The sequence below is a fragment of the Sinohyriopsis cumingii genome, chromosome 15, assembly GCF_028554795.1.
Source record: "Sinohyriopsis cumingii isolate HCF-2022 chromosome 15, ASM2855479v2, whole genome shotgun sequence".
Classification (NCBI taxonomy): Eukaryota; Metazoa; Mollusca; class Bivalvia; order Unionida; family Unionidae; genus Sinohyriopsis; species Sinohyriopsis cumingii.
In genome coordinates this window covers 15,359,394-15,380,179 of record NC_142975.1, presented here as the reverse complement: position 1 = coordinate 15,380,179, position 20,786 = coordinate 15,359,394, and the positions used below count along the sequence as shown (strand labels likewise).

The following is a 20,786-nucleotide window of genomic DNA, read 5'->3' as shown; positions in this document are numbered from 1 at the left end:
CACAACAGAATGAGATGTATTATTATATTCTTACAGAAAATGAGACATGCCTTTGTAATTATGCAGGAAGAACAATGTTATTAGGTGCTGGGGCTAGGGACTCATAATGGCGGATATGGAAATACACACGTTTTGTGACGTCACATGAAAACAACGGATACTGGACGAAAAGAATTTCAAGGAATTCAAGACGAGACCATATCTCCCATGTATATAACTGCTAATTGTTAAAACCATCTCTGGTATTCTTCAGCAATAAAATGATTTCAAATTAGCTGCTTTGGTGGACAAAGAATGTCTGAGTGGCACCATTTTTAATTTGGACTAAACAGATATTGTTAGACATCTTGTTGAAAATCCCATTCTGTAAGATCTGAAAAGGGGCGAGGGGTTGGTTAAACCTTTGGTAACTATACGTTAAGCTTAAGCTTGATTGCAATAATTCATGTTATTGATTTAAATTAACCATCAAAGTATGTCAGGTTTGCTCAGTCCCAGTTCGTAAGTCGTGTATAAGCCAAGGTATTATTCCAATCCATGGTTGATGTCTAAACATTGCCGCTGGCTAGAGTTAATTCCTTACGCATGGTTACTGTGACGAGAGAGAAGACCCAACATTTTGGCTTGGCACAGGCATTAGACTGAGCGACTTTCCACTTATGTGTTTCAGCTTTGTCCCAAGATCACTGGAACTGGCAAGAGGAAAACAGGACATGTTCTAAATCCGTCCCCACTTGGACAGACAGCAAGAAGGACATTGTCCACTAAGTTTGATTGGATCAGGTCAAAGCAACATCAAATCGGAATTGAGATGGAGGGTGTGATAACAATTTCGATCCAAATTATAACTTCTAACTAGCAAGTGAAAATTTAGTCTCGCCCAGGAAGATGCTGAGCAATATAGGGTTACTCCGAGAAAGCCACTCATAATTTGGCAGTAAAACTTAGAGAATAGATTCTAAGGAAAGACAAAGCTTCATAAAGGAAGTTTTGGGGGACAGAACTTCCGGTTCATTTAAGTCCCAAGTCTCTAAAAAGGGAGAGAGAAGTAAGACTAGCAGAGCAGTCAGAGTTGAAGAGGAGGAGAAGTATAGAGAAGTCTAGGAGGTAAAAGAATTTGGAGGAAGTCGGGAGGAAGAGAAGGAATTGGAGGAATAGGAGAGATTACAGAGATGAGTAGAATACAGGACAAGTGGAAAGCTATCTCACACTAATCAAATGTTGTAATAGGCTATCACAGATTCAAGCGGAAGGAGAGTACTTTGAAAATTTTAATCATTTGATTATTGAATTATCATTAGATTGTTATTTGTTGAATTTCACTTTCTTTTGTATATTAAATCATTTAACCATAGGCATTGCTGACTGGGGGCTATCTACATCTATCTTTCACTAATTAAATTTCCAACCAAAATCAAGCCTGGGTTGGACTTTCATAACAATTTAAATAGAATATTGGAAGCACCCTATCCTAACCATAACACATAACAACCCGTCATGTCACAAAGTAATCCAAAAACGAATTTAAAATGTAAAATGTATGTTGTTGTTGGGTTTAATGCCATTTTTCAGCACAAGATAGGCTATACATAGTGGCCAGTATAATTGTTGGAGGAAGAACCCCCGGAAAAAACCACCGACCCACGAGAATCTATTGGCAGGCTTTCTCACATACCCACGCTGACAGAGGTGAGATGGCAGTGATCCATAATGCTGAGCGCTTCAGACCACTCGGAGCCCCTAAAATGTGTGTTACTTGCTTGATCAATACATATGGATCTGGCAAGGTTGTTATGTTATTTCTTTCCTTCATTCATGGGGCCCCGAGTGGCTGAGTGGTCTAAAGCACTCTCCATTACAGATCACTGCCATATCACCTCTGTCTACGTAAGTTCGAGTCTCGGATTCAGCCAATGTGGGTATGTGAGAAAGCTTGCCAGTAGCTTCTCGTGGGTCGGTGGTTCTTTCTGGGGTTTTTCCGGGTTCTTCCTCCACCATTAATACTGGCCGCCATGTATAGCCTATCGTGTGCTGAAAAATGGTGTTAAAACCCTACAACAACAAAAATCCTTCATTCATACACTGTAATAAATTTATAGGTTTCAATACATTTTTTTAAATAGGTCTCTTTGTCATTAATACTATTACAATATATATATAATGATAGAATATTGGGTTGTCTTTCAAATTTCATTTTTGTTTCTGATATTTTAAACAAAAAACTGACACATGAAAACAATATCATTTTGTGTGATAGTATTCTTTTCTTTTAAGGTATCGTAATATTTTTTAAAAATATCCACAGTATTGTTTTCTAGCACTGAAAGAAAATTTCTGCTGACTGTAAAATTAAAGAAAAGTAAATACAAAAGTCATAATGACTGTTCATCATAAAATAATCGAACTTTATTGACAATTTCTGAGAATCAAACTTCTACTGCATCAATAAAATCTCACTGGATGCTTGACAGAATCAAACAATAAAATAACATGACCTTTAGGCTTGTCTGCAAGTCGGCTCACACTCAACGTACCACATCAGTCATTTTTAACTACTACAAACAACCCACAAAAGGGAAATAAATTCCACAATTGAACATACTAAAAATTTAATATTCTCAGTGTCACCAGGCAACTTTGTTTATGGCTTGTAACAGTTACTAAACACCGAGTGAATACAATTCACTAACGGAACACTGCAGTACAGTAAACACAGCTGTATCACCAGCTTACAGAAGTCTTTTATCTAACATGGCTTCTGAGAGTGTGATTTCATGTCATAATGATGCAGAGCTTAACTTTGTATCAAATTATAAACAAAAAAGACAAAAATCTTTCGTTTGGATTGATTTCACAAATAGGAAAATATTTCATTAGCAAGTGCTTAAGTTGCTAGAAATGCTAGTTCAGATGGGGCAGTAGCCAAGCGTAAGAAAGTGTGTGATGCCTGGCTAAGTGTTTGGATTGACAAAATTTTGGTCTCACTCTGATGGACAAACAACAGCTATATCTCAGTGTCATTAAGAATAAAGAAATTAAATTCAATGGCAACCAATAGTTCTTCAAAACTGCAAAGTTTTCTGGGAGGGGACTGCAACTTTGTTGGTGGGACTCCTATTTTTACCAAAATGGTAGTCCTGGACTCATAGTGGGACCTCTGCACCACTTACATGAAACACATTCCAAATGCTGATTTGAATATTCATATTTGATCCCTTTATTATTTTATCTATTATCTTGTGGATTTTTTCTATTCCTACAATAATACATGATATAACTCATCAAAGCTCTTTTTGCCCATATGCACTGACCCACCCACCATTTTGGGGTCTCAAACTACTCCCAACACTGTCTAGGAATATGCCATGTATGGGGCAGTCCACATACAACATCATGTGTTCTGAGGAGGGTCCAACTTGAATAACCATTGGGGGATAGCTGGTTGTGAAAAAATGTGATGTCACAAAAAAGACAAGCGCTATCTTCAGATAAAATGTACACTACGCAGATATGTGATAACACCATTGGAAATGAGAACATTAAGAAATAAACTCATAAGATAATATGTCTACAACTCTATTTCTTGGATTTAAGTCTTTCCTATTCATAATTTTTTTTCTCGTACATCAATTTTCAATGGTCTAAAGATCAAGATAACAAGATTATTTTTTTAGTATTAACTAATTTCAAAATGCAGTGTTGTACTGTTGTGCGTTGTTCTATACAAAAGGATTTCAAGCTTTTGATAGCTGTTTGGGGTTGGTGGGCCAAAGCTTTGTTATGTCATATAATGGTCTGTGTTTTTGTTATGAAATGTGAGGGGGAGAGAGGGGTAACAAATTCACCAAATCTGCGTTACGTCAAATATGGATATCTCTGGTTTACAACGGTAAGAAGGTCAGTCAGTTATCTGCAATGCACTTAAGTCAGGTGACTGACTGACCAGTATTGTAGCATGACCAGCTCTGCATGGTATGCTATTCTGACGTGTTTGACCTTGGGCCTTTTGTGCGCTTCTGTGCCGTAAGACTCAAACCAAACCTATACATCGACCGAAGTTAAATTTAAGTAGACTAAAATAATATACTTCAAAACTGTTTACAACTAAACTTTGAATTTTAAATTGAAAGTTTAAAAACTAAAGAAACAGTTGCCATGGTTTAATATATTTTTTTTTATTAAGTATGTAGTATCCAACTAGTTTGGTTGCTATAAAGTAGTATTTACCAGCATGTGCACTGTCATTAGGAACGATAGGGATGAAAAAATGACTTGTTGGTCTGCTGATTCGTTTAATAACACAAACACGTGGTACAAAAGCAAGGTCACGTATATACATCAACAAGACTGCAAATACTAAGCTCTAACGATGTAGATAAATCAGAGTGCAGAAGGAGATGAGTACTATGTGCAGTCTTACCTACCTAAAAAGAGGGAGGTTAAAAGTCGGATCGCACTCTCAGTCGTGCCCAGATTGACAGCAACGGTCTTGACTATTCCGTCCATCTAATCGATCGAGCTACTCTCCAGTGAGTGACTGTTAACACCGGTGTCGACCTCGTTTTGAGTTATCAAATTTCAGTGACGTTTGCGTTCCATTGTGACTAATAAATAAATACGAAAATCTAACAATTACGGCGCTAGAGTTGCTGGCTAAAGCCCTAAATATATATATTTCGCGTTGTATTTTATTAGTATCCTGAAGAAAAGGGGGAAAAAAAGTATTCAATCGGGATATCTTCAGTCTTTTCCTTCGCACGCTTTAGGAAGATTTTTTTTTTTAAACTTACGAACAAAGTACATGTACTGGCCATTTTGAACTGTCCTCGAGCGCTTGATTTTCTTTTATAACATCATAATAACCCCAGTATGATTAACGTCACAGGGATTAGAGGACATGTCAGTACACACAACAACGTATGCAATCGTTTAAGTTTATTGAAACCAATTAAGTTTTTCCATTACAAAGCTCCAGGAATAACATGAAAGATTTAGAAGTGCGTACAGTTCATTTATTGTTGAAACTCCTTCCAGTGTTATTTCAATATCTTTATACAAACAGACGGTCCAACATTTTAAACAGATCTTAAAGTATAATGGTAGATATTTACTGAAGATCTGCTCCGAGTGAGACTCGGGGATAACCTCATGGCGATTTATCTAAATATGCAACCCATGACGAGGTCAAAGATGAACTCGCTAATCTTTTGAGTCTTGCAATGTGGACCAAAATGAAGTGGGTGTTTTCTGGATAAACAAGGACAATTAAAGACGAGTAATATCCCGTTGACAGATGTTATTCTACGAGTTCCAGATGCAACAGAAGATAACTTAGTGGTGTTTACTAAAAATGGTAAAATTAAAAACTGAGAGTGAAATTAATACTCTGACGGAAGACACTGACCCTTTATCTAGGGAAAACACTAACCGTAAATTGATATCTAGGGGACCATCGCGTTTGAAATGTAGTCATTTGACCTTTTGCAATCAAGATGAAACGATCGCACCATTTCGTGAAGAAAGGAGAAGAAAGTAAGAGGCAGAAATGTGACATATCGACTCGCACAGTAGCCGGGTCTTGGCTCATATCCATGCCAGCGATTTTGAAGATGACATGAGTGAGCCAGAATCCAGACCCAGAGAGTCTACGCAAACCAACGGCCACAACCAATAACACCGCAAAACTATTACCACATTCTAGAGACGTATACACGCTACTCTAGAAAATTTAGAACAACAGCCTACACATACACGGTGAAATTTAAAGATTTTAAGTGAAACGTATCACTGAAGAAAACAGAGGGAGTTCATCGCCGATTTGTAGGATTCTTTGTTAAGCACACAGAAATGAGAATGTGAAGCCAAAGAAGACGATCACTTGAGACTCTCCATTTATCACGACAGTTTGAAGTCCCTCGTTTGGATAGAGTTTAGCAGCCCAGCAGAATTGACAACTTCCAAAGTCATCAACAAGATTCAACACGTGCAGCAATCCAACGATAAATTTCACCTCACCGATAGAAAAGGGACCGGTCAACGCAGAAAAGTTTTATTGGTGGACGAAATTCTCATCACCAAAGAGTGTCTCGTTCAAATTAGCAACCCTCAAGACAAGATGTGTTTAGTCCGTGCCATCGTGGTGGGACGAATGTATCCTGCTAAAAAAGACACGACAAAATGGAGTCTATATCTGCTTTTTCTTCTCCCTCTTCATCAGCTTTCAGAGTCATCGACGAAAACTTAGATCGTGCTGGCTGGGAGGCCTTGTATCTTCTGCATACCTTTAACATGTTATAGCTAAACCTAGAGGTTCAAGCAAAACCGAATTTGTCAAACGTTTGATCGAACAAAAAAATCATTTGATTGATCGTCCACCTCAGCGGACCCCAGCCAAACTCATCTGGTCATCTTCGACGACATCTTAGGAGAAGGCGAAGAAGACAAGAAACTGGTTTACGCGCGTATGGCATCTTTGTAATGCCAGTGTCATTCACATCACCCAAAATGTGTATCAACAAAGTAAAGCCCATCGCGCCATCACTCTCAATGCTTATTACGTGGTCTTGTTTAAAAGCCCTAGAGATAAATCGCAAATGCAAGCCTTAGCCAATTAGTTAGGAACTCCTTGGCTGACTGATGCGTACGACTCAAACCCATCACGGCTATTTACTTGTGGATTTAAAACCCGCTACCCCCGAATACTTGCGATTTCGTACCCATCTGTTCCCCAGTGGCGCAAAGACGGAGGCTTGTGTACACGTCCCCGTCGACTAAACAAATCTGTAAAAACGTCGGGCACGCTTGGTCTGTCTCACACACCGTCAACATGACGTCCCGTCAGTATCATCCTCCCACCAAACTGAATCGTGGCTTATACGGCATTAGTTCCGAACAAAATCCACAAATACGTGCTCGTACCTCAGAAGCCAATCTCAGAGAAGTCTTACGATGTTTTACGGCGACAGCAGGTCAATTACTTCAAGGCATCATTCACATCGCTCATCAACCCAAACACTCTTTGGATATAAACAAAGTAGCCTTGATGCAACTGACAGATTCCCACATCGACACTCAAGCCAAACAGCAAATGATTTTGAAACCTGGAGGTTGTTGTTGTTGTTGTTGTGGGGTTTAACGCCATTTTTCAGCACGATAGGCTATACATGGCGGCCAGTATTAATGGTGGAGGAAGAACCCGGAAAACCCCGGAAAGAACCACCGACCCACGAGAAGCTACTGGCAGGCTTTCTCACATGCCCACATTGGCTGAATCTTAGACTCGAACCGCCGCAGACAGAGGTGAGATGGCAGCGATCCGTAACGAAGAGCGCTTTAGACCACTCGGCCACTCGGGGCCCCTGAAACCTGGAGGTAGCGGTTCTCTAGTAGTTATCATCGGTCACTCCCTGTTAACCAAGAAAAAAGCCACTCCCCGACCCAAACATACCTAGAAGAAAACGAACAGTGTGTCAAGACCAGGTCAAAGCCCCAGAAAAAGAAAAGTCCACGGAAAAGGGAAATGAAAAGTCCCAAGAAATATCCCCAGAATTCAGCTTCTACCCGCAAGAGAGGCACTGCTTCTATGACGCAACCTTATATTCCCTAACCACAACCTGCAGCGACAGTGACCACACCTCCAGTAGCCTCGACTTGCTTGTGTTGCCACCCAAGCCCAATTTGACACCCGACTTTCCTAATTTGATGAAAAAATGGAAACCGGTGTCTCCAGGAACTTCTTCAGCGGCGACATCATCCTCCTCTTTAGGTGCTGTGTCAGCTGCTAACAAAGTATCATCCCCCAAAATTAAAGTTCAAGAGAGATCGGGAATGTTGCAGAGTTTACCGTGATTATCCATGCAAGAACTGAGCCGATTTAGTCCCTTGCGAACCCTTTAACGTCAAATAATGCATGCCGTGGAAATGATACGACGGACCGATAATCAGTGGCAAAGCATTCCACCACTATAAAAAAAGACTTGGGGCAAACGATGGGTATCAGTGTTATGTGCTCCTAAACGCAAAAACATATCACCCGCCAGAAGTGCACACCACCACCATCATCGTTCCCCTGTTCAAAAAGGAAAGGGAAAAAGAAAGAACAGCTCATCGTTCGACCCCGCATCCCATAAAACGCTTAGCCAAGCATTGACATCTCTCTGAGAAAATGCTCCATCGTCCAAAGAAAAAGTGGAGTAACCAAAGGGGAGGATTTTTCTGTGGTGATAATACGATAACCAGTCATTTCGTCAAACAGACCGGTCACATACTCAAACATCTCCTCCAAAAATACTACTTTAAAAACACTAAGATAAAAGCACGTGTGCAAAGTCATCGACTTCAATTTATTTCGTTGTGCACCGGAACAAACAAAGATGTCACCCCCTAGAAACCATCCCTCTTCTACCCCCAAAGAAAAGAAAAGAAAAGGACTTCATCCTCATTTAGCTAAATATCAAGACGTGTTCTCCGGTCTATCCAAAGCCCCTCCACCCATGCGAAAACAGCTCATTCAAACTGCCTCCAAAGACGTAGTCGATACCGTGTGCGAATGTTGTCTGAATGTCTTGAAAGGACGATACCTTTGTCTCAATATTGGAAAGAATTCTTAGCCAAGCATCGACACGTTCTTCGCCAAATGATCCAATCGAAAATACCCATCTGTCAAAAAGAAAAAGATGATGTAGGTGCAAAGATTATAATTTGTGCATCTGCTGTTAGCACCCTTGGTAAAAGGAGTGTTGAGAACAATGACTATACGACTCATGATGGGAGCTGCTTCACAAATGCGTCCAATATTAAAAAAAAGACCAAGAAGATGAAAGAGATATATGCGGTCAAAAGATCTCAGACTTGACCTTTTTAGTCTGATAGAAGGAGAAAACATGATTTTAGTCCCTTACAAAAGATAGTTTGAATTCCATCATCATTGGCAAGAATAACCAACCCTCATTTACCTTCTAATTTTCATTTGACCGAGATGTGCTAGTTAGAACACCAACTGCAATTGTTAATAGATCTCAGCGATTTGTCAAAAACGGAAAAATGGCAACGGTACGGTCAATTGTTGCAACGATGCAACTCTTTCACCAGAAAGCTTCAGACGAAACAGCTCGACCAACTCTGAAAGATTATAAGACCCTGATGAAAATTCCATCACCAACACCTCCAGTGACCAAGACAGACGCAACCATACGGAAGAAGAGGAACGAAAAGTCTTTCAAACACCATCAGCGGCTCCCATCCCTAGTAAGATCTCAGCGTCATAGCTGACCCCTCCCCGTACACCTAAACGAGAATAACTTAAAGATTAGGTTAAAATGATGATGCCCACTATTTCTTCGACAGACGTGAAAAAGAAAGAAGGGAAACCAGAAGTGAGAAAAGAAAGCAAGACAAAAGCCATCCCATTACCACCACCACTGCCTTCGACTTCTACTCCCGCGGCACGTCGGACACGAAAAGCGTTTACAAACGCCACCTTACCCTACCCAGAGTAGCATCCGTGAAGAGTGGGTGACACATTGAAGAGTGAAAGACAGAAAGAGTCAGGATGGAAAATTTGTTAGCCAGCATTTACTACGATCCAGCCCATCCTGCGGTATACGGAGTAGTTGATAAATATTATCATGCTGACAGAACCCGACTCAAAAGTGTCCGTTTATCTCTAGTGCAATGACAATTACAAGAACATGCTACGTACACCTTATAATAATCCATTCGACGAAAACTTTCCAGAAAGCGCACCCGAATGGAGGGCATCGATCGTCGATGGCAAGCCGATTTAGCCGATGTCTCTCATTTGGCCAATTACAATCGTGGCTACACATATTTGTTTTGTGTCATCGACGTCTTTTCCAAATTTATCCATGTCATGCTATTGACTTCCAAATCGATCAATGAGTTAGTGCAAACTCTAAAACTGGTGTTGAAACAAAGTGGTCGTCACCCTCTTTGATGGCAAACCAACAAAGGCACAGAATTTCTAAACCAAGCTTTCCAAAAAGAATTGACGCAATGAGACATTCATTTTCTCACCACCGAGAATCCCGAAACCAAAGCCAGCATCGTGCAACATATTTCATCGCACGTTGAAAGAACGCATGTGGAATTATTTTACGCATGAAAACACTCAACGTACATCTCAAGTGCATCGGCGTATTACCGCACTTGGTCAAAGTATACAATCAATCTTACCATCAAAGCATCGAATGTGCCCCCGAAAAGTGATTCCTGACAACGAGGTGACCGACTTTGAGCGCCTGTTTGGTACGACCCTGACTGTGGCTGTCCCCAAGAAAGGTGGATTGTTGACAACAGGGGATTGAGTGCGCATTGGCAAAACCAAAAGCACTTTCTTTCGACAAAGGTTACTTACCCAACTGGACCACCGAATTGTTTCACGTCACTGGACGGGTGCGTGGTCGTCATCCTGCCGTCTATACATTAGAAAACATGAAAACGGAAAAGTATTAAAAGGAACGTTCTACTTGCCCTAGTTACAACGATTGACAAAATGGAAGACGAAGTGCCATTGTCAATTTGAGTTTTCAACAAGGAGACCAACAATTGTAGACCATTGTACTGAGCATTTTCATCAGTTACCGTCTATCCAGTCCTTCTCGGAAATATTCTAATGATAACAACCGGAGTTTTCGACCAACGTCTCTCAACAATCACCACCAAAACAACAATAATCCTCTTACAGATACTTCTCTGACCTCGAGTGATCCTTCGGACAGCAAAACTTTGAAAATATGAAGTTTTTTGTTAACTGGAGAACTGAATCAAGGATAAAATGTGATCGTTGTGTACTCTGATGTGGTGGAGTACATCGTAATGTACAGCCGCACCGTTACTGCGTGTCATTCCTTTCAAAGCGATTCTGGCACGACCAGACAAGGCAAAGTATTTCTTATAAATGTGATCATCGACAAACAAAATCCCAAAGAAGTCTTCCTGAGATCAGATAAAAATGTCTTGCTTCAAACTTGAAAAGACATTTTGGGCCGACGAGAAACTCACTAGACGTTTCCCAGTCAGGCATTCTTTCTTCCCTGACACCAGAGCAAGGACAAGGTAAAAAGAGACGACGAAGACTCCCCTCCTGAATACTTCACACACACACACACACACACACACACACACACACACACACATAGAGCTAGAATGACCAAGAAAGGACGAACCGTCAGAGAAAACACGTTTTTTTTAAAAAAAATTAAACAGCGGAGAAAAAAATGATGCACCAAGAGTTGGAACTGGATCTGTTTGCGATGCCACCCACTATGATGACGATGCAATAATCCCAATCTGTAGAATTTCATCCCTTCTCTTCTTTGACAACCTTAGCTCCTACCGAATTTGGACACGTTTAACAAAACCGTCCTTACAGTAGCTGACGATCCTCACAATGTGGACTTTAACGACCGTCGAAAGTAAATCCTGCAAGGACGTAGTTTAGAACTGATGGATCGTTTACATTTGGACTTGTGGTTATAAGAAAGGTATTTGCTGAACGAAATAGATATCCATCTGAGACTGAATCGTAGATTTACCATTTTCCATTTGATCGCCCAAGCCAACAAGTACAAGTACAGCCGTCACTGTTTAAACTTTCGAGTTTAAGCACTACAGAGTGTCCAAGATCGAAGTCAGTCGCGATAGCAAGACCTTGTGGACCAGACCCTTTGAACCTAAGTTTGCCGAGAAGAATTACCTGAGATCGTACTTGTCCCTGTACTACCTCACAGGACAGTTAGGGACTAACAGCAGCAACGGCATTTCGTACGACGATTATGCAAGAGGCTATGCTTTTTGGTCCTTTGATTTCACTCCAAACCAAGGCAGCGACGAGGGACATTTCCACTCTATAAAATCCGATGAACTGCGTCTGGAACTTCACTTTGCAGAAACTCTAACCGAAACGGTGAACGCCATTTTGTATGTTGAATTCGACAACACTCTAGAAATCAACAGTTTGAGAGAAGCCATTGTAGACTATTAGAAGCTATAGAAGACTTTTATACCTCTTTGACTGGTAGAGAATCTTTGGAAATGGAATGGGAGGATAGCTTGGAAGCAGAACCACCCACTAAAAATCCTGTGCTGTACGCTAAAGATGAATTCCTCATCGCAAACCTAAAGACCCTCAAGTTTATGTCATCATCACGGACGAAATTTATCTCCTAGGAACCCACTGGGTAGTCGTATACTTTCCCCCACGATGCCTGTGTGGAGTATTTTGATTCGTATGGATTATCTCCTCTGGAAGATGACATGATCGATTTTATGAGAAGAAATACCCAGACGACATGATCAACAATGTGAAATTACAAAGCACATATTCCATGGTGTGTGGACAATATTGTGTGTATTGTCTTCATCAACGCAGTCTTGGATATCCCTTGTATCATTTAGTGACTTTTTTGATCAATACTCTTCTAGAAACTATGAAAAAGTAGATAGATTGTTTTGTGACCATTATGGATATATCTTGTCTTTAGCTAGGCAACGTAGAGATAATCAATGGCCAAATGACCTCCATCAGTGGAAAACTAACTTGACTTCACAACGTTGTCAACCATCTCCAGAAAACATTCTTTGACAAAAAATTTGTTGATGTTATATTATTTGTTGGTTGTTTGTTGGTTGAATAAAAATGTATCAAAAAGTATTGTTTGTGGTTCGTTTTAACAATTTGTTTTATCACTATCTATGCTTTTTTACTTCTGTCCATTCTTCACCATGAGATGAGCTATAGAGTTCCAACCAAAAACCGTATGGATGTTTTCTATCGCGTTCGCGCTTGAGAAATATAAAGCGTGGCGCTCTCCATTCTGACCATCCATTGTTGACTCGTCAACTCGTAACGATGTCTTCCAAACCAGCAAAGCTGAATGAAGTACACGTCCATTTGCATGGTGTCAGACAAAACCTGATGCCAAAGCCTGAATAGACTGAAACTGTAAGGACGATGAAAGTGGCACAAGACCTGATAGAAGAGCTTGTCAGAGAAGAAATAAAACAAGAGCAAGAAGAGTGGACCGAGAAGTACATACTACAGACTTCAGAAGCACCAACATCAGCAACATCAAGAGCAGGAGCCAGACAGAGGCTTTGTGGACTGTCGAGTGGATGCTAGAGAGTTCTCCTTCTCCTTTCAAAGAAGCAGGCTGTATCCCGTAGGAAAGTCTTCAGTCAGACGGGAGCGAAATCCCAGGTGATAAGAGAGATTGTCTAACAATTTATAACCAACCACACTACTCCGAATAGCTAGAAAAAGACATACTACTCTACTGCCAAAATTGTCTGTGAGTGTGACCTTTTATGTAAAAAAATAGAAGTGTGCCTATAAACACTTCGTTTCGTTGGCATGTGAGATAGTGTGTGTGTGTGTTTGTAAGTGATGTGATAGAAGTGTGCCTGTAAACATTTCGTTTCTCTATATTTTAAGATAGTGTGTGTTTGTTCGATTTAGAGGTGTATGTCTGGATGGTAATAAAGTGTGTTTGTTGGGGAAAGAGTGAACATGAGTGTCTCTTTACGGTCCGCGCGGTCCTTGTTTTGGTGGTGATGTGGGTAATGTTAGTCTTTGTTTAAAGGGGTGTTTTCCTTCACGACCGTGCTTCAGAGATATAAAGTGGAGCGATCGTCAGTCTGGCTATAGTCGTCGACTAACGAAGCAGCAAGCAACACGTGAAGCATTAAGACTCAGCGATGGAAGCCATATTCCCACAGCAAGTGTTAAATGCGATAAGAGGGTTAAACCTCCAAATCTCCACAGGATGGAGCCTTCGTGCACAAGCAAAGCGTACTACGCTATTGCTAATATGGGAAGAATACATCAGAAACAATTGTAGAGGTGTCAATACATATACCCAACTGAAAGTGATTACCAGTGTCGCCTCCATATTTACTCCTACCCACACCCACGGAATGATGTTAACAACTGTTAAATAACCTCTAAATATTCAGCTGAAAACAAGAACAGCTGAGGTCTCTACAAGAAATGGAAAAAGGTTCATGAGCGGGGCATGGAGATGATCACAAGTCATAGACCAAGTAGTGGAATGGAGTCATTAGGGAGGATAAAAAGGAAACATTTCCTACAATTATCCCAGTACCGCATAAAATCAAGGACCTAAAGAAATTAAGAAGATCGGTATCAGCAACATTACCAAGCATAGCGCAGCAGGTGGACACGAGTGCATCAACCCCAGTAGTATCTATACCGATATCTCCTACTGCAGTACCCCCCAAATTACCTAGCGGGAAAATTGTTAGAAGTAAATCTACCAATCCTCGGAAACAAAAACAACAACTAAAACTAGTGAGCGTACCAAGAAACAACCTACCACACTCTCAACAGTCGCAATTACATCAAAGTCAACAACTACTGATGCCAGACCTAAAACCGGAACAACACCAGATAAAAAGCAAGAAAAACAAATTGCAGCTACGAAAAAACTGGGACCAAAGAAACAAAAAAGTGGCCCAACCGAGACTGACCAAGCCACAACTCAAACAGACGTGAAGAACTATGTAACCAACCAATTTGACGAATGGGGTCTTTCCTACCTATTACAAAATGCCAAACGCAGCTACATATTTCACTAAAGGCACTCCAGACAATACTAGCGGCCCACCCAAGAATCTACTACAGTGGAAAACTAAGAAAGAAATGCATGAAAAAATTTGAAGATGCTAAGGAAGCTTTCGCAGACATCAGCACCCGGGGGGGGGGGATTCTTTTTGTGTCTGCCCAATACCAATCTTGGCGAGGCTGATAAATGAGCTTCTGAAGTTCAATCGAGTGCAATCCAATCAAATATCACCATCAATAGAATCTTCTGGTCCTGGGAGACCTATTCGATATTGATGGATACGCAGGGCGAAGAAGGGAAAGCTTCAGCCCTCCAAAAAATATCCAGCCGTTCCTGTATCCATTCTCCGAGGGGTAACCTCAGCCCTTGCCATTTTATAAAAGAGATTTCAATTTCACTTGAAATGTCGCCTTGATAACACTATGATAACCTAATATGATCATTTGATCACCGTTCTAAATCAAAACCACAATACCTAACTTGACATTCAAAACATTTTATATTTTCTCTCAGACCTAAACTTCTTTTGATTTAAAGTATTAATGCACACTACGTGTTTTTGGAATTAATTAAGATATAAAAATTTAAAACTTGAATCCGAGACTCTAATTACGATTGTGACTAACACAGAATTGGTAATAGGGAATACCCATTATACAAGAAACTGAGTTGAATTTAGTAATATTAATTTTGGCGTTTCGGGCACGTTCCGGCGATGTTTACACCTCCCTATGAGTCCCCCCCCTCCCTGCCTGCTCGGACATTAAAAGACGAGTGTGTGGGCCGATTCCCACTCGTCTATAAATCAGGTCCCTCGATGAGCATATACGCAAGGAACCGGGGTGACGTCATAAGACCAGTGCCCAATCCCGAGAAGCGTCTTATCCTGCAGTTATACCGACACACAGACATGTATTTACCTTGAGTGCGTGTTGGGTCAAATCCCACTCGAGATAGTCTTTCATAGAGGTCGAAAAAGACATATTGTCCCACGACCTGTCGGCTAATCAATCAGCACTCTGTGAGTGCACTAATACTTTGGGGAAGTGGCACTATTCCTTCCCCCTCGAAACGATCAGCCCCAAACGGGGCACTAACTAGTCGTACATGTCCGTAAGGGCGAAAACTAATAAAAACGACCGACTTACCAGTCTGGCTACCCATCGTTGATGTATCAAGATTAAATAAAATGAGTAGAATTGCAAAACTGTTTGAACTGCAAATGTACCCGGAGTATGCACGACGCATGCTGAATGAGCTGGCCATGGAGAATATAAATCAAAGCGTTAGTAATTCGCGCCATTCAACATTGAATAATAAAGATGGCAGGTAATATTGTAGACAAAACGATCAAGTTGCAAGAGCTGATGGATACCATAAGGATGGTGGAAGAGATGGAACATGAGACTTATAGCTCCCACTGACTGAAAATAGAAATCAATAATTTAAGGAAAGGAAAGAAAATATTTAGGGAGCTTATAAAAGATGATAAAGAAGAAAAGGAGGACACTGAGGAAAAGGATCAGATTAAAAGATGGAATGATAAGGTTGAAAAAGAAGTAGAAAATGATAAGAAGAAAAAAAGACAAGAAGAAGAAAAATGTAGTGAAGAAGATCAGGCACTGGTGGAAAAGAAGAAGAAGAAGAAGAAGAAGAAGAAGAACCCATAAAGACCCTTTGGTTACTCTCTGCTCATCTTGGTACTAATGGTAAATGAGCTCTACAAAGTTCATGGTATACAGATCGAACACATTCAATATCGTCACCAGTGGGTATACATGGTGCTGGGCGATATTGTTGTTGTGATTGACTACAAGCGACGGATGAAAGAGAAGTTCGTCAGAACAGAACACTTACAACCGTTCCTGTTTCCGACTTCTGAGGTGTAACCCCAGCCCTTTTAAGGGCAAAACCACATGCCTCTTATCAAAAGATTTCGATTTAGCTTGAAATCCCAATACAGTAAGACTCCTATAAACAACCATGATCTTGTATCCGCCGTTCTAAATTTAATCCAAATATACCTAGCACGGCTGAACAAAATTCATTTGGTCATTATGACCTATTTTATTTAAATTTTCGGAAATTGAAAGTACGTTTTGTATACAAAATTCTAAATTAAATATATAGGACAATTTACAACTAATGACCGTGACTTTAATTACGATTGTGGCTTACACAGAATTGGCAATAGGGAATGTCTCAGCGTATAAATGGGCATAATGTGTTCACTCTACAACTTTAACGTTTCAATTAAGGTTTCGGCTGACGTTTCTACCCTCCATCCGAGTCGGACATTCAAATACGAGTGTGTGGACCGATTCCCACTCGTCTAGCAACGAAATGCAACAGCAACAGGGAGGGCGAACCGGCTCTAAATGGTTCACCTGTATTTCGGCAAAATACGGCTTCCTGGGAGATCACAAAAATCGTTTAAAAATGCGATATTCAGCGTAAGACAACTCCGTCGATGACAAACTGGTTTACCTGTTATCGCTGATGTTGTTGTTTTCTTTGTTGCGTCGAAGAAAAAATGAGCGATTATTCGGTGACAAGTTGGAGGCTCGCCCTCCCTGCTTCTGTGAATTAAATTTTTTTATCAAGACCAACTCGATACCGTGTTCTAGGATCGTGTAAGTTTATTGTTATAAACCCATGCTGGGTTATTTTAGCACGACTAAAGAAATTTTTTAATTTATTTATGTCCATATCGCCGCTACACCAGGTCTGATGAATATTTCGTAACGTGTGCGTATCAACTCCGTTAAAGACAGTAAGAATATTACATTTATCCCTGATCACTTTAGGAATTTGTGTATACCGCTGGGTTACATAAATTACATCTGTGTTTTTGTGTCTGCCTCTGGAAAATATCCTGGCAGGATTTAATTGTCTATCCAGCATTACATCATCGTACACAACTAAATTATTAATAAATCCATCAATATCATCAATACTTGGCGCTTCATTAATGTCAGTTATAAATTCAACAACATCGTCTCCGTTCTTATTTAACGATTTTGCACTTTCATTAAAATCTTTTAACACTTCCTAGCATCGCTGATCATCAACTGAAAGAGCTACCAAATACAACTTGTCCCACTTCATCCACTTCATTATTAAATTAAGTAACAACTGCGTCTTGCCACTTCCAGATGGACCTATAATAATCATACGAACAGAATTTGTCAGCGCTGCGTGATGCTTAACTGGTTCTTGTTTCCTTGCAGCAGAAAAGTCAGTGATCTCCATTAGAATAATATAAAAAGAATATGGATTTATACTGCGTGAAATGCATGGCGCGCTTGATGACCAAGATCAACCAAAACCAGGTGAGTATCCGATAAATTCTATTGATAAAGCGTGTCATGCTCATGATGTAGCTTATAAAAGTAAAGATCTGCATCATAGACATCTCGCGGATGTGAAATTAATTCACGCGTTAAATTCCATCACTGATAAATCTTTCAAGGAAAGGTTAGCTAGTTGGTTAATAAAATCTGCAATGAAAGGTAAGTTAGCGCTAGGTGCGGGTAAATAATTATAATGGAGTCGATTTATTATTCCCCAAGAGGATACTGGAGGGGTACCACAGCAATTAGTAAACTCGCTGAAGCAGCAAAAGTTACGCGCGATACTGCTAGAAATTGGTTATCCAAACAGGCAATAAGGCAAATTTACCAACCACCGCCTAAACAAATTCACTTTGCACATGTTGATGTTAGTGTTCCTAATGAAGTTCACCAAGCTGATATATTATTTCTGCAACATGATACTATTAAAATCCGAAGACGTCAAATTACATACTAGTACGTGTTAACTGTAGTTGATGTTGCAAGTAGATACAAAGATGCAGAACCGTTAACGACTAAAACAGCATCTGAGGTTGCTTCTGCGTTTGAACGAATTTATCAACGAGGACCTCTACAATGGCCACAGTTGTTACAAGTTGATCCTGGCAAAGAATTTCGGGGTGCAGTATCATCGCTGATGAAGCAACATAATGTCACCATCAGACGAGGACGTACTGAAATTCACCGTGATCAGGCAATTGTTGAGCGATTTAATCGAACACTTGCTGAGCGGTTATTTGGATATCAATATGCGAAGGAATTCATTCAGGACAAGAGATCACGCGAATGGGTTGCAAGATTACCAGGTGTGATAGCTGCATTAAATAATGAAATTACTCGAACAACCAACATGAAACCTATTAACGCAATTACCAAAAAACATATACCACAGCGACGTGATTTTTCAGCACAACCAATACTGGGCGATGTCACAGTGAGATATTTATATGAACCAGGTGAACTTCAAAAAGGTAAAACAAGAGCGACTGATCCTATTTGGAGTATTACCACACACAAGATATCTAACATAACTAGATCTACTGGTAGACCAGCAATCTACAAACTCGATTGAACTGCTCCTCAACGTGGGTTTACACGTGAGCAACTACAAGTAATTCCCGAGGACATACAATTACCGCCTAGATCACTTAACTAGCACCCCGACGTCGATTGCACTCAAGACAGGTCAGCATCACATTCTCTCGTGTATGACCAAGACGATTATCTTTTCTATCTACGGTGAATTGTTTTGGATCATTACTCAAATACTGCCACAAAATTGTACAATTACAGCTTGCACAGTGATTATTCTGCTGTTGCTTTAGTGTCATGATAAATTCAACATCAAGGTCAAAATTGCGATTACTTTTTTTGTCACTCTGTTTGTAACCAGTTATTTTTTTCTTATTATATCCACTTGACATTTATCGTTGTCATCAGCCATTGACTCATCCAAGACAATCCTTCGCAGCTGAGATATTCTTCTGACTCTGGACACAGCCAAGTAAGCTAAGTTTGACCACTCGATACGATCATTCAATGATCCAAACGACTGTATCAGAGATAGTCAGTCCTTGAGATGAATGTATCTTCATTGCGTATCCTAGCGTCCACGGAGATTTATCGGCGCGCAGTGCATCTTCAACAACATTGACATCAACTGCGACAATATCATTTAATACGAGATTCTGCTTCCTCCCTGACTGCCCTGGTATATCAACGTCGATATTCTGTAACGGCGAATCAGCTGGTCGATAACACAACGGCACTGGCAACGTCGGAAACTTCTCTTTGTGTAATTGAAATAACTGCTGTTGAAGTGTGTCTCTGACTATCTTTCTACTTGCCACTATCAAATCGTTTGGTCTCCATGTTTTCCAAAATTCGCTCATTGAAGTTTCTGAAATTATTTTACGCATAATTTCACACTGACTTTTATTCATTTGTAGTCTGATCATTGTTTTAAATTCCTTTAATTCTGCATCAAGAGATCTGTGATCATCAGTCACTACTTCGTAATAATCAACAAAATTTTTCCACCAATCGTGTGGAGATGGTCCAACAAACGGAGGTGGCTGACCGTGATCGCCGCCCATAACCACTGCAGTATTTTTTGTTAATAACCAATCGAGAAATGTTTTTAATGTTTCTAATGGCACTGTGCACACTTCATCCCAAATTAGAACTTTTGGAATATATTTCTCTCCCATTCGATCTGAAGTCAACACACCACCGCTGTATTTGAAAAAGCTGTGATAAGTACAAGAATTAACTAGTCGTTGTTTCATCTACCTGGCAAGTCTGTGTGTTGGTGTTAATACAATCATATCTGAATTCTGTCGAAATAATTCAATCACTCGAGTTGTCTTACCAGAACCACCCGGCCCGTTCAAATAAACGGTTTTGTGTCTGGATACTGGATCATACACAGACGGTGCCGACGACATTTCTGATAATTCTGATTTGCAATAACTATCTTTAACCGCAACATCAGCGGATTCACAATAACAATGTAACATTTCCTTTTTTATTCTCCATGAACTCCTTGATTCATCATTGCTTGTGAAACGAGCCAGTAATTCTGAATATCTTTTATCGATATAAAATGAATCCGTTGCAACTCTAACTGCAGTGTCAGGAAATCTATTTATCATCGATAGCAAATTTATAGAAACATAAGCAAGCATCGAAGATCTTAGATGTGTGTACTGAGGTGATTCTCCATTAATGTAACTAACAATTGTGCCTAACCGTGTTCCGTCAGACAAGTTAGCATCTTCCCGATTACAAAGTATATTTCTCGCAGTGGCATCATTAATTATAAAATCTA

At 40.2% G+C, this 20,786-nt stretch overlaps 1 protein-coding gene across 1 annotated transcript in view; it reads right to left on the bottom strand.

Annotated features, from left to right (window-relative positions):
* The window catches only part of LOC149781301 (lysophospholipid acyltransferase 5-like), a 56,883-nt gene extending 52,228 nt beyond the window's left edge, over positions 1-4,655 (bottom strand). The window contains exon 1 of the mRNA XM_089935389.1: positions 4,425-4,655. Within this exon, the coding sequence (XP_089791515.1) occupies positions 4,425-4,506 (82 nt within the window). The 5' untranslated portion in view covers positions 4,507-4,655. The remainder of the gene's footprint in view (positions 1-4,424) is intronic.
* Positions 4,656-20,786: the final 16,131 nt, after the last annotated feature.